Raw genomic sequence first — 14,277 nt, 5'->3', positions numbered from 1 at the left:
GAGCGTAGAACGCCAAAATGGCTGAAGCCTGCTCTATATAGCCACTCCTAATCACTACATGAGCCTTAGTGAGAGCATTCAAGTAGATGGGACTAATATCAATATTTGAATTTGATGCATGTTGCAAAAGTGTACCCAGTGGTCAACAAAAAAAAGGAGGACATGAGTCCTTTTAGGCAGACTGAATACCAGACATGCCTTCGTCCTCTGGACCGTCTGCAGAGGTTTCACAGGAGGAGGTTGCTGTTTTAGTTGAAACAGTAGCTGACCATATAGACCACATCAGGAGCTGGGTGGCATGCTGGGTTAGGTACGGTCTGATCTTTCTTATGATTAATGATGGAAAGCAGCATGTTAAGGTAAAGGAGACAACAATATTTGTCTCCTTTACAGGAGACAAATATTCCTGTAAATATGGCCAACTGAAAGCTTCAGCTTTCAGTTGGCCATGATTACAGTCAACTGAATAATGGCCATAACCATGGCACTAAATTAATTACAGAGAGCTTAAAAGATGTTGAAAAAACTTCTTTTTTTTATAAAGCTTCTGCTTCACTCATAAAATATGCAGCAGCATGCAATTCAATGAGAAAATATATGTAAAATTGTGAATTTGAAGAAAGTTCAAATTACAAAATCTCATAACAGGCCAGCAAATATTGTAAACAATGTGGAAACAATGTAGATCATTTTAACTAAACCAATCCACAAAGCATTTAGCTTTATTTAATCTCAAACATAGAGGGAATTAAAGGTTGTGTCTTTTTTGCAGTGAATGTAAGTACCTGCTGACTTTCAGTGTTGATGTGGATTGGCATGGTGGAGGAACATGGTGTGCCTCCATCCAAATGGGCGAGCAGACAGATAGAGGAGGACTTAGAGGAAGACCACAGACTTCATTATCCCACAGCAGAGGTCCAATCTTATCATTACTGAGTCAGCCGATAATGGACCTTTTCCCATTAAAAAGGGATGCACTGAAATTGCTGTTGGCCTCTTTGTGAACATGGCCTTTTTAGTGTAGTAGCATATATGAATAACACATGACTGTGCTGTGGAGGTGTGTGCAAGAAAGGCAGCAAGTAATACAAAGAAATGAATAGATTGTAGAAGAACGGATTTGTGCTTTTATTGCCTATTCATGCTAGCACAAGAATATAGGCACGCCAAATGGTCCTGTAAGTGAAGGTATGCTGTCAACAAGGTTATTTAGCAGACAGACACTGGTACAGGAATCAAAGGACATGTTAAAGCCTGTCATTTGTACAAAGCTGGAATAGGCATGGTTTTCAGTTAGCGGTGTTCAACTGAACATGTTGAGATTTCAGTTGGAAAAACTGAACAGATTTAACAGGTTTTAGGAAGGGTCAAATCATTGCCACCAAGCAGAGAAACAATCCTAGGAGCTTACAGAAACTGCCAAAATTGTATTAAAGAAGCAATATTATTTATTTTCTTGGCACATTGTGTCAATTCATAGCACAATCAAGTAACTATGTTACTGACAATCATCATAAAAATGTTATATATATCCAATATTACTTTAAAGACTTTTGTCTTTGCAATTTAGCATCTTGAAATTGGGCCTCTGTCTCTTTAAGAAGCTCCTGCTTCTTCTGACACTCCGAATGCAACACACCATCACAAAGTTTCTCCATACACCCTTTTACTACTGTTTTGCTAGTGTTACACTGAGAAGTAGTAGGTATGATGACCTCAGCATATGTGCACATATTGTCAAATATTGACATATGTCAATGCTATTGTCGATATGGCATTGACAATATGTCAACGCCATATTGTCAACGTCAATATGGCATTGACATATTTCAAGTTGCCAATGCCAGGACTCACCATGATCAAATTGTGAAAGAGGAGTTTAGGGAGCAGGAGAGGTCATTTTTATAAATTGGCCACCACAGAGTAAAAGTGTAGCTAACCCTCCTCTGAAAGCTCAACCCGCCCCTGGCAAATTTAGAGACAAGAGACATGGCGAAGTGTAAGGATAAGTGGAGGGTGTGAGTGGCTCTGTGATCAGGAAGAAAGAAGCTCTTTTGTCAACTTATCCAATTTGTTGGTATATTTATCGATCTTTCAGACTGCTATAGTGACTTTTTTCAAAACATCTATTGATAAATCTAGCAACTCTTCTTCTGTGTTATTGGAGACTTCTTTAGCGACAATGCTATAGCTTGTCTATCTGAGCGAGCAGCGAGAGCAACCATTAGCCTCCATTAGCTTTCCCCGCTTCCTCAGCACTGCAGCCCTTCAGCACCAAACCTTCACCAAATAGTCAGAGCATAGCAGACCCATTCCACTCTGTGCCTACACTGCAAATAAATCACACAGTCAAGAAATGCTATCAATCAATGCAAACCTGTCACCATGGTAACTCTCGCTACTCCAACTCCTTTCTTGCCATGGGGTGGGGGTCGGGAGGAGGATAAAAGGGGTGAGATTTTATATCCAAATGAAGGGCTGTGCAGAAGTTGTACCAAGCTATACTGCTGCAACCAACAGGAAAATTCAACTGCCTATGAATTGTTTGATTGAAGGAGACCAGCAGAGATGATCTTAGGCAAAATAATGCCAAAATGAATAAATTGCACAAAAATGTCAAAATTTGCAGAGAAACATAAAGATAGAATTCTAAATAACATACTTAGACAATTAATTACTAAAAAAAAAAATGTTTTGTGGGTGAATTTCACTTTAATCTCAGATAGTCTATGAGATGTTCTGGAAATGGATTTGCTCAGTGGTCAAACTCTAGAAACACTAGAAAAACAAGGTCTCTGTGAAAAACTAATGTAACACTGAGTGGACAATTTTATGACGTTGCAGATGTTTTTTGAAACAATGCCACGTGAATGTGTTCCATAATCAAAGCTAAAGGCGGTCAAAAAATATATTAATGTGACTTTTTTGGAGGATTTTTTTTTGGCCAGCCAGTATAAATGTGAAAGTAATGCTGCTCTTACTAGTGCAATTTTTACCTACTCTTCTCACCTCTGCTTGGTTTCCAGCAGAGTAACTGGCTATTCAGACTTTAAGGTGTTCGTTTTGCTAGTTAGAGACAGCCTGGGAGAAGAAGCTGTCTACGTGGAAGCTGGTTTTTGCAATTACTGCTCTGCAGCGTCCACCAGAAGGCAAAGGTCTTAACACCTTGTCTCCAGGTCTGTCCAGGTATACAGCAATGTGAACTGGCCTTAGTCCTGTAGAAGTTCTGGGTGGAGGAAATTGTATACATACATAAATTTACTTTTTAAAAGTTCACAGTGGTCACCTTTCATCACAATTATGGTTAACTGCATCAATTCAGTCCTTTATCTGATCTGTTATTTGGAGAAACAAATACTCCAAGTATCTCAGACGAACTTGGAGAAAGGAAGGAACAAAACTCTAACATCTATTTTTACTTCTGGGTTTAACCTCAAAATTCATTCTCAGCACTTCATTCCCCATCTTCCTACATCTTAAAGCTAATTCTCAGCACCATCAGGCAGTCCAGTGTCTGTCTAGAGGAAGCCTGTACCCTCTTTTCTGTGACAGTAGTCTTTTCACTTACACCACCCCACAACAACCAGCCACTCTCCCAGCGTTATTGGAATCTGTAAATTAAGATGAGTAATTAGTTAATGATGCAAAACCCTCTGAAGCATCTACTTCATCAAGCATATTCTGTGTCATCACAATAACTTTCTATATACAGAAAAGAAGAGTAGGTTGTGCCACTTCAGCAGTTTGTGCTGGATCAGTAGTAATGATATGGGCTGTCAGGGCTGTTTGTGTGCTGTAACAGTATGAACAATGGCCCTGTCGGTAATGAAGCCAGTGCTTCAGTGTATTTACAAGAATTAAAAACAATTCTGAAATTATTACATTTTTAATCTAAACTTTTAACTGAAATACATCTGGGTTTTTTCAAACTTTTGCTAAACTTGCACTTATTCAGCTCGTAAAGAGGCAGTATTATGTATTTTTGGGCAAATAGTGACACTTTACAGCACAATCAAGAAACTATGTTACCCTTTTAAAATCTCTTTCTGAAACTCATCACAACAGTCATCACAACATGCCTCGTCTCTTTACCCTTTAACAATGTTTTACCAACATTACACTGAGAAGTAGCTCATATAATGACCCCAGCAGCTGTGCAGTTCCACCAGGTGTTTGCTAATTGCTGCTGGCTAGTCAGAAGGAGCAGAGTGGGAGAAGATCGCTCTGAGAGGCTGGAGCTTGGGAGCTGCAGCTTCAAGGAGGAGATGTGCCTCAAAGGAGGTAGTTAGTCCACCAAGACATTTTGCACCTCTGAATGGTTGACATGGGATACTAAACAATTTTTTAAACATGCATGAAAGAAAATCCATTAAAACTTCACAATTTTACCCTAGCTCCAGTCATAATAAAATATTTAATTTATATGTCAAAGAACAGTATGTACGGTATCTTTTATTAGACATATTTTTTACAACTTTGTTGAAACTATCACCGTGTTGTTACAGTACGATATGAGACAGATAATATGTGCACTTCTCCAAGTGCACCCAGTGCTGACTAGAAAGAAACAATCAGATCTAGTAGGAGGGCCTTAGAGCTGTGAGTCAACTGTCTGTGTGGCGCTGCTTGTTCCCTCTTTTCATTCCCGCTTGGTCTCTGCTACGCTGCAGCTAGCACATGAATGCTGAGTCTAATTAGCATGGCTACCGATGGGAAGCTGTTTTTCTGTAACAGTAAGTTGTTTCTCCACCATTATCAGATCACAAACAGCGATTACATGGCGCTACATATATTGCAGCGCTTGATGGCGCTAAGGCCCACCTCTGGGCTCCGATTGGCTGTTTTTGGTCAGTACTTGGGAGTGGTCTATAGTAGCTCAGGGTGGAAGAGATTGCTCTTTTCACAGACTTAATAAATATGTGAAAAACATATATTTTTTAATAAAAGTTAGATTCATTAAAAAAAACTTTAAATATTAATTCCTGCCTAGAAAAATAAATGAAATAAATCACTAAAATCCAAAAAGCAATGGCATTCAAGCTCATGATGAGTATTTTCTTTCATTATTAGCAATGTTAAGTATCAGTTTCTAGCTTATAGATGCACCACCTTCTGCTTATTGCAATGCATTTTTTTCATTGACTTAAAAGGCATTAGTGAAATTCTTATCAGGCAGGGTTGCAAAGTGGAGACAGACTACAAACAGCCTTTCTAGGATGGCTGACTTTTGTGACTCGACATCTGTTTACACAAACCCTGAGCCTGATGGAAGAGTGAAGAGGACTATTGTTAGAATAATTTTATTATCATTGTTACATTAGTAGTGTTACTAGGGTCATCTATTGGTTAAAGTGAACATGTGTGTGAGACAGAGCTAACCTTTCTTTAACCCTTAAAACATGTTCTTTGAAGATGGTCTTCTGAGAGTTTCCTTAGTCGTAAACCTGTGTTTGTTTATACTCTGTGCCCCCCTACGTAGAGATTCCTTAGTCGTAAAACTGCTTTTGTTATGTGTTAGTTCCTGGGGACTGCTAATCTTATTAGCACCAGCCCCCTTTCTTTTGTTTTGTGTTAATAAAAGGCAAGTTCTACTGCAGAGTTTCAGAACACACGGTGAGCTGTTCAGAGGAGCAGTTCGCTGTGTCTTCTCCTTTTGCAAAAGCTTGGTTAAAAACTCAAATGTTGTCTGTGGTTCTTTCTTTGTATTTTAGGTACACAAAAATACCTATCAACTATTGATGTATCACAGGAAGAACACTTCAGTTTGGGAGAAATGCAACATTGGCTTTACATTGTCCAATATGCTGCTAATATATGGAACTTAGACCATGTAACTCAGCCTTGGAGTAATAAATGTCATGTTGGGTGTGGTCACAATGAGCATACATTGTTGTCTTATCCCTGGGTCTTTATTGACTTTTCCTTACACCTGTCAAACCTCAGGTTGAAGATGAATTAGTGGACACATGAAAGAGTTGGGATATTTCAGTGTTTGCTGATTTGTCCATCTAACCCTGATTTTATTTTAGTAATATGACTCTTTTATGCTTGAAAGTTTTTAAACCCACTGAGGTACTAATGCACACATTTATTAGGGGATAAAGTCAACCACTGTGAAGTTGTGCTACTGCTTGCAAACAGTGATGTAGTATAGAAAGAAACTGAAACTGTCTTTGTTTTGTTTCAGACAGTATTGAAGACTACATTCAGACCACATCATCTAACGTGGAATCGGCCAATCAGGAGCTTGCCAAGGCCAATCAGTATCAGGTAACCAATCAGCTGTGCTGCACTATAGTCTACTGCACATTGCTTTGCATAATCTTTGTTTGTTCTAACTGTACAGTACTGGGCATTTGCATTGTAATGCGACCTCAGGAAGCTTAGCCTGATCGCCCATGCAAACAGAGACTTAGCTCACTTGATTACACAGCTTTATCACCCCCCCTCTATTTCCCCCCCTACTACCACCCCCAGAATAACTGCACAGATGATGTAATTTCATGTCATCCTTTACTAGCTTCCACATTCACTTCAATGAATTATACGTAGAGAGAGGAAACATAAAGTGCTTGCGTCTTGCAGAATAACAGAACAACATATATAATTTGTAGTACATGAGTGCCTTTTACCGAGATAATAATTATACATTTGGGGTGTTGGCCCAGACGTATGTTACATTAGAGTAAAATGTGTTATTAGGCAACAACTGCTGTTAGAAATTAGGCAGGAATGTTCTTTGTTCTGTTCTGTGGATTGGGGTGGTTAAAATTTCCACTTCAGAGCACATTCTGGAGAGACGTTTTAAAAGATGCCCCAGGGTCTGCTTCTGCTCTTTCTGTTCAAGGAAATATGTGTATATTGTGCCATTCTTTCAGGAACTATAGCAGTTGGCTGTGCTCTATGTGTCTATGCTATGTAAGCCTCTAGCTATGGTAAATAATGTATTGAATGAAGTGTCAAGGGGTTAATAAAGTATACAACTCTTTAAATGCAGTACACATCTACAGAACTGCATCACATCTACCTGTTTGTTCAGATAAACACGGGAAAAACTAATGTGCTTTTCATACATAATAATATTTATATTTATATACTGTACAGACCAAATGTTTGGACACACCTTCTAATTCAATGGGTTTTCTTTATTTTCATGACTATTTATAAGGCAAGAAATCCCACTTATTAACCTGACAGGGCACACCTATGAAGTGAAAACCATTTCAGGTGACTACCTCTTGAAGCTCATCAAGAAAATGCAGAGTGTGTGCAAAGCAGTAATCACAGCAAAAGGTTGCTACTTTGAAGAAACTAGAATATAAGGGGTATTTTCAGTTGTTTTACACTTTTTTGTTTAGTGCATATTTCCACATGTGTTATTTATAGTTTTGATGCCTTCAGTGTGAATCTACAATGTCAATAGTCATGAAAATAAAGGAAACTCATTGAATTAAAAGGTGTGTCCAAACTTTTGGTCTGTACTGTATGTTTCATCTGAATCTCTTAGTTATAGCAAATGACAATCATTAAGTCTTTATTTAAATTTAAAAGCTTTAAAAGTGAATAAATCCACTTTTATTTCTCAAACAAATTTAATTACTAGAAGATCTTGAAAAAACATCAAGTCTTAAAGGGATAGGTCAGTGTTTTTTGTCTTTAAGGGCAGATCTCTTGAAAGGTTAAGTAGTTGAAATAGAAACTCTGTTAGCATATTTGGTATCTTCTCTGCAAAAGACAGATTATTATTCCAAATAGCGGTTGGCCAACACAGGCTGATATTTTAATGTTTACATTCTCACAGGTTAATGTTTCTGGTTCTATCATTTTATATAGTCATATACAACAAGAAAGTTTTTTTTTTCCAGCAGAAATGTTGGTTAAAAAAAGAAAGGTAATTGTTAGGGTTTTCTTTATTACAAATTCTTAAGTTTAGTTTATTTTGCTTCTGTTTTCAGTTGTGTAAACATCATTTAATAACTTGAATAAATACTATTAGATATTTACTTCTGAAATTTATAAATTAGAAAATAAAAGTGGAAAAATTGGAATTCAGAGAAGAAAATAAAAATATAGAAAAAAAATTTGATTTCCTGGGACCCTTAGAGTTATTTACTGCAGGTAAGATTTTGGCATTTCATAACAGGATACAATAAAATCTTATCTGATATAACAACAGGCAGGGCTGGGCGATAAATCAGTTTTATTAATTAATCACATTTACTGATTTTGAAGATTTCATTTTTGGAAGAACTACATAGTTCTAACTGATGCTAGCCCACCCACAGCCATTCATTTTGTTTGACAAGCTTGTTTTGTAGGTTTTGTTTATCTAAACTTTGAACTCTGGTCGATTGAAAATCGGATTTGGTATGAGAAAGCTAAAGAATTAATTAAGCCTTATTGCCCAGCATGAACAAGACATTAAATTAGTTAATTTAATGTCTTGTCAAAAAGGTTTGACAAGATGGAGGACCCAAATCGCAAGACAAAGGAATATAATGACAAATTGAAAATAGGAACTTATAAGGCTGAAAATGCTACAGAAATCCAAAACCGAAGAAAAATCCTAAATATGTGTCAAAAGAACTGTGGCCTCTAAAAGTAAACACAATCATCATTCAACAGGAATAGTGAACACAACGTGCTGCTGTACAGCAGTGGAGTAATCAGCAAGGTTAACTTTATATTTTGAAGGTTTCTTAATAGAAACAGGGTCTAACTTTGTGGGTTAAATGATGGTCTCCTCATCCAGGCCTCAGATTTCCCCAGTTACTCCCGTCTCCTCTCACAACCTGAAACATGTGGGAGAATGAACTCTCCCACATGTGGGTGTGGGTGTGTGAACATGTGTATGTGTATGTGTTTACTCTGCCTCCTGCCTGTTGACTGTCAGATGGGCTGGATTTAGATCTACAGATATTCATTGTAGCCCTGCCTACAGACACATCCACTGGCTGTGGCCCATTACACAAAATGTTTTTTAACTGATCTGTTTATTCAGTCATCTCCTAATTTTCATAAATTATTGACATCCAATAACCTGCTATATGTGCTATTAAAACAACTATTGAGCTCTCTCCAGCTTCCGTCTTGACAGCAGTGCTCTCTGTCTTTCCTCCCAAGCTGCTGCTCCACTTCCAAGCGAACAAATGAGCGAACAGCAACAGCTTTCCCATTAATTGTCATTTCATTATCTCAAGGAGAGTTGAGCCGTGACGGAGCTCACACCAAGCAATTTAGCTCTCCACCAATCCAGACGTTCGCTGTCTTTACAGAGGCAGACCAGCTGAATGGGAAAAAAAACAACAAAGGCGAAGACAGACACACAAAGTCAGGGAGACAAACTTCCAAACTGATCTGTGATTCTCCCAAACGGAACAGCTTTATTCATACTCTAGGACTTAAGAAATGTCATTTTCCTTAGTCACATTAATGTCTCTGTTCTGCATCACTCAGTGCACTTACCATGTGTCTTTCATGTTTGTCACACTTTGTCATATTTCAGACTGAATTATCTCATTTCTATATATACTAATACTCGCTTCTTTTTCTGTTAATGTTGATTCCTCCACTGTCTTCTAGAAAATCCTGGCTAAAATTAATGGACACCAAAATCCACAGGTTCTGTTGATGGCGATCAGTGGCATACAAGTTCATACAGCCCTGTTAAAATATTAGTCTTTGATGAATTATCTCAAAACTTTTCCTGAATATAATGTGATATATATTCATGAATAAAAACATCATTAAATGTTTATCATTTCAGAACATCATCATGTTCTGAAATGATAAACATGTTTATGTTGACCACATAAACATCAATATTTTTGAATAGGTATCATTGATCTGGAATAAACATCACTAAACCAAAACCATAATAATAAACAGTAAAAAGTTGAATTCTGAACTCTTCTGGAGGACACCACAGGGCATGGCTTTGTGTGGCAACTTAGCAAAAGTTTAACTTTTTTACCAAAGCCAATCTGCAAAACATCAAATATGCTGATGGTGTTTAAGGTTTTTGCTGCATCGCTGATGATTATTATTGCAGGTCGTTCCCTCATGATGCCAAAATTGGCCATGAAGTCTATGTTTATTTGCTGCTCCTCTTAAATATCATAATCAGGGTGGCTGCAAGGGACTCTGAGGTTTATGTAAATTGCACATAAGCCGATTACAAGTGAGGCAGTTCCGCTGTAAATATTATTTATTTTATGGACTTCCAATTTTCCCAACCAAATGTGATAAAGAGAGAAGAATATTATGGTCATTATCATTGCATTACATTACTGGATTATGAGGACATTTCTCATGTCACACAATATTTTTTTCCCTCCTAGAGACTGAGGAAGCATTTCCAACATGTAGAGATAAGTGAGATAGTTGATTAGTTGGGCAGTACCATAAACTGCATTCACAGTGTTATTGCAGTATGATGTCATGCTAAGATGTTAAGTAGTCACAAATATTTTGGTAAAGTGTGGAAGTCTTTATATCTTCCAGAACCACTTTCCTCCTGTAGGAGTGTCATAGTTTCCTGTGGCCTCTTTGGTACTTCTTGAGCTTCTTATTTGCCTTCTGCATATAAGAAGGCAGATAAGGATCTTACTGCCTATTGAGGTGCTGTGGCATGGACTTAAAAAGTTAGTTAATGCTTTTTTAACCCTCCAATGTGGAGGGTTACATTCTGCAAACATGAGTGGTCAAATATAGATTTAGAATCTGCATTTTGTGTTTACTTGTCTTTAACATTTAATTTGGTTTAATGTTCTGAAACACTGAAGTGCGACAAACATGGAAAAAAAAAAGGAAATCAGAAAGGGTCAAACTCTTTTACACACCACTATAGTTGACTGGTTGAGTTTAAGGCTCAGGAACACTGATCTTTAGCTTGAAGTTGTGCCTAACATAATGTTGATGTATTATCAGATTATCCTGCACTACATGTTTTTAATAGAGACAGATAGACAGCAGACAGCTTGGTTACTATAAGATGCCTTTGGAAGCAGAAAAACCCAAATTCATCAGCCACTTCATCACCATTCTGGACATTTGGCATCAGGCTGGCGAATGCTTTTCACATTGGTGAAATATGGCTTGTAATAATAGAAATGAGCATTTGTTTGTGGATTGTAGTTTGGAAGTCAATCGGTTAAATGTGATATACAAGATAAGGATCCACTGTAGGACCAGACACTCAAACTGACAGCAACGTTCCAAATTATCATTCACCTTCCTTTGATATTTTATATAAAGATGAAAATTCAATATAGATATAAAAATTGGCTGTAAACATATCAGGTCACCTGGCAACTGGTTTTACAACTCTTAAAACTGTCTGAATTTATGATATACCAGAACATATAAGACATTCCCATTGGAGGATTTAAGTTTGATTTTCAAACTGTGTGAAGGTGTGTATTTCTTCTGACGTTTTGCGCCACCCATCTGCCCTGAAGTGCCAGCACTAAGGAGACACACTCTAGAAGATTAAGTTGTTGGTGATAAGAGCGTCCCATCTTTTTGCTGCTTTGTCCTCCCGCTTAGTCTGCATAGCGCTCTGTAAAATTCCAGTTTAAAAATACAGCAACACTTCCTTTGTTATGTTAAGCCCTTTCTTGTTCCCAAATCTACCTTATTTATTTTGTGTACTCCCCAAATAACAGCAGCATTGGGATGAAAAAGAGAGGGAAGAGTGTATGGGAGGAGCGGGTGGGGAGGAAGGAGGAAAGAGAAGAGGAAAAAAGGGAGAGAGGAAGAGAAAGTTTATAAGGAGTAGTTTAGGAGGAAATGTGAGAGAGAGGCAGGGGAATCTGTGGTGGCCAGCTGCATGAGGGGAGATAGTGGAGAAAGGCTTTTAATTCTCAATCCCCACAGAGCCTTTGAAAATTACCAATCTTCTTATCACAGACGCAGGGCTGCTTATGCAAATTGTTGTGGAGTGGAACGTTTAAACGGAAAATTACTCGACAGCATTTTTTTTTCTTTCCATCTTCGCTCTTCTCCTCACCCCCTCTCTCTTCCACACAGAAAGCCTGTTTTGAGTCTCAGATAAGAAGATGAATTGCTCTCTCCGTGCTTTGAAGCGCGTCAGGATTTAAAGACTCCAGCCTCAGCTCTGGTCTAACGCCGCTGCTCTCGCTGCCTTTGTAGCAGAAAACAGGCTGGGAAAAAATGGAAGAAAAAGCGTTTCAAAACAACATAGATTCTGTGCTCCAACACATCGTCACCGCCCGAGGAGACAAGCAGCTAAGGAAAATATAGAAATATCCCCATAACCCTGCTCTTCGATGTTTCCTACAATTTTTCTGCACACCACAGCTAACATGGCTTCTACTTTTTACCACAAGCTAATTGACATGGAAATTTTAATTTAATTTGTTTTGTGAGACAAATGGCTTGCCTTTTTAGAAGCTCAATTTTCCCACTGCTGATAAAGAAATTAAATGAAAAACAACTTTTATTTTCATGGTAAAATTGTTGAAAAGTTTTTGTTTTTATGTTTCTGTTTTCATCCCTTTTTCTTCATAAAGTAATCACTTGGAAACTATTTACACTAATTCAACATTTTCTCATTTTCACACCAATAAACTTCAGTGTATTTTGTAGGCATTTTATATTATTTACTATCATAAAATTCATAATTGTAAAGTGAAATGCAACACTTTAGCAAACACGTTCCTAAAAAGTGTGACATACATTTTTATTCAGTCTCCTTTACTCCTCTACCCTTAAATAAAATTCATGGAACTAATTACCTTCTAAACTAGGAAGGATCAAAAGCAAACAAATAAATAAACTGTTAAAATACTACTTAAATGTAACATTTTATAAATAAATGTACTTCAAAGTATATTTAATGTTACGTAAATAAATTCAGGGAGCATGAGACATTGTTTTTCCACATGGAGAGTTCAGACTCCACTGAGAATCTTGGGATGTTCTGGAGAAGGATTGGCACAGTGGTAGGACTCTGCCATCATCAACACATGGTCTTGCTGAAAAATGAAAGCAAAGCTGGATGGAAATACAACTTGTGACATTGCAGAAGTTTATTCAAACAATGCTATGGTGTGCAAAGTTAAAGGTGGTCCAACCAAGTATTAGAACATGTGATTTTTTTGTGGCAACTTGTATTTGACCATGCTGAGTTTTCCTCGTTTTTCATAGGACTATCAGGCGTGAATGAAATATGAATGAAATATGAATGGAATATGGCGGCCTTTTTCAGCTGCTGCTTGCCGGCTGCTTCTTGTCCGTTCATGCTGGAACACATAGCTAGCTGCACTGCTTCTGCTGTTTACGAAGCACAGCTCTACAGAAAAACTGGGACAGAAACTTCCATCATACCGTCCCAGTTGCAGCAAATAGGTGAAACCATGCACATAAAATATATTGGACCTCCATGGCTTAGCTGACAACCAGATTCCCTATGCTATTGTAGGAATGTAATGTTAAAATGTTTACATGTATTGTCTTAAAAGTAAGATGATTATTATGCCCTAATGATGAAACATGCTTCTTTTGGTCTACAGAGGCAGTTGAGGAAAAGAAAGTGTTACCTTCTGTTGGCCGGAGCCTTGATTCTCGCCATCCTCATCCTCATTATTGCTGTTTCAGCAAGAAAATGAAACCTACCTCTTTGGTAAGAGCTATAAGAACAAATCACTCCCATCCCTTTATTAGGATATTAACCTTTTCACTTTTTGTTTTGCATTGAAATGTAACTGTTGTTTAGTTGAAGTATAGAGCTGGCGCTTACATTTTTTTTTACTGCTTTACTTACAAAGTCAGGTTGTGTAACGCTCATGTGGAATAACCACACAAAAGTTATGGCATTTTCTAAGGTGTGATATACCTAAGATTGCATTCTGAATTGATTATATTGCCCAGACCCTTTTGAGTTATATGCATGTCATTAAATGATAAGGTGACATGACATAAATGTTGAACAGGTACTTAAATGATAAGGTCATGAATTTTGTCTCTATCTGGCTTATACAGAAAAATAATTATTTATGTTCTGCTGTAGTGTTGATGCTTTAATATCTTCAGTTTCCTGTTCAGCTGAAATCATTTATGTTACTGAGTGAATGGTATAAAATCTTGACTCATCTGGGGCTCTGGTTAAAGCAGTAAAGTTTTTTGCCTTGTAGAATACACAGGAGAAGTATTCACACCCCTTGTACATTTTGTCCCATTACAACTGCAAACTCCAATGCATGTGATAGAGTATCAAAAAGTAGTATGACGTAATAAAATGTTATAAATAAGTAA

General features: G+C 37.5%; 1 protein-coding gene across 1 annotated transcript in view; it reads left to right on the top strand.

Annotated features, from left to right (window-relative positions):
- tsnare1 (T-SNARE Domain Containing 1) overlaps positions 1-14,277 on the top strand; it is a 124,221-nt gene that overhangs the window by 89,906 nt on the left and 20,038 nt on the right. The window contains exons 10-11 of the mRNA XM_032558887.1: positions 6,188-6,270; positions 13,536-13,645. Coding sequence (XP_032414778.1) covers positions 6,188-6,270; positions 13,536-13,631 — 179 coding nt within the window. The 3' untranslated portion in view covers positions 13,632-13,645. The remainder of the gene's footprint in view (positions 1-6,187; positions 6,271-13,535; positions 13,646-14,277) is intronic.

The sequence above is a fragment of the Xiphophorus hellerii genome, chromosome 3 (genome assembly GCF_003331165.1).
Source record: "Xiphophorus hellerii strain 12219 chromosome 3, Xiphophorus_hellerii-4.1, whole genome shotgun sequence".
Taxonomy (NCBI): Eukaryota; Metazoa; Chordata; class Actinopteri; order Cyprinodontiformes; family Poeciliidae; genus Xiphophorus; species Xiphophorus hellerii.
This window is presented reverse-complemented; position numbering and strand designations above follow the sequence as displayed.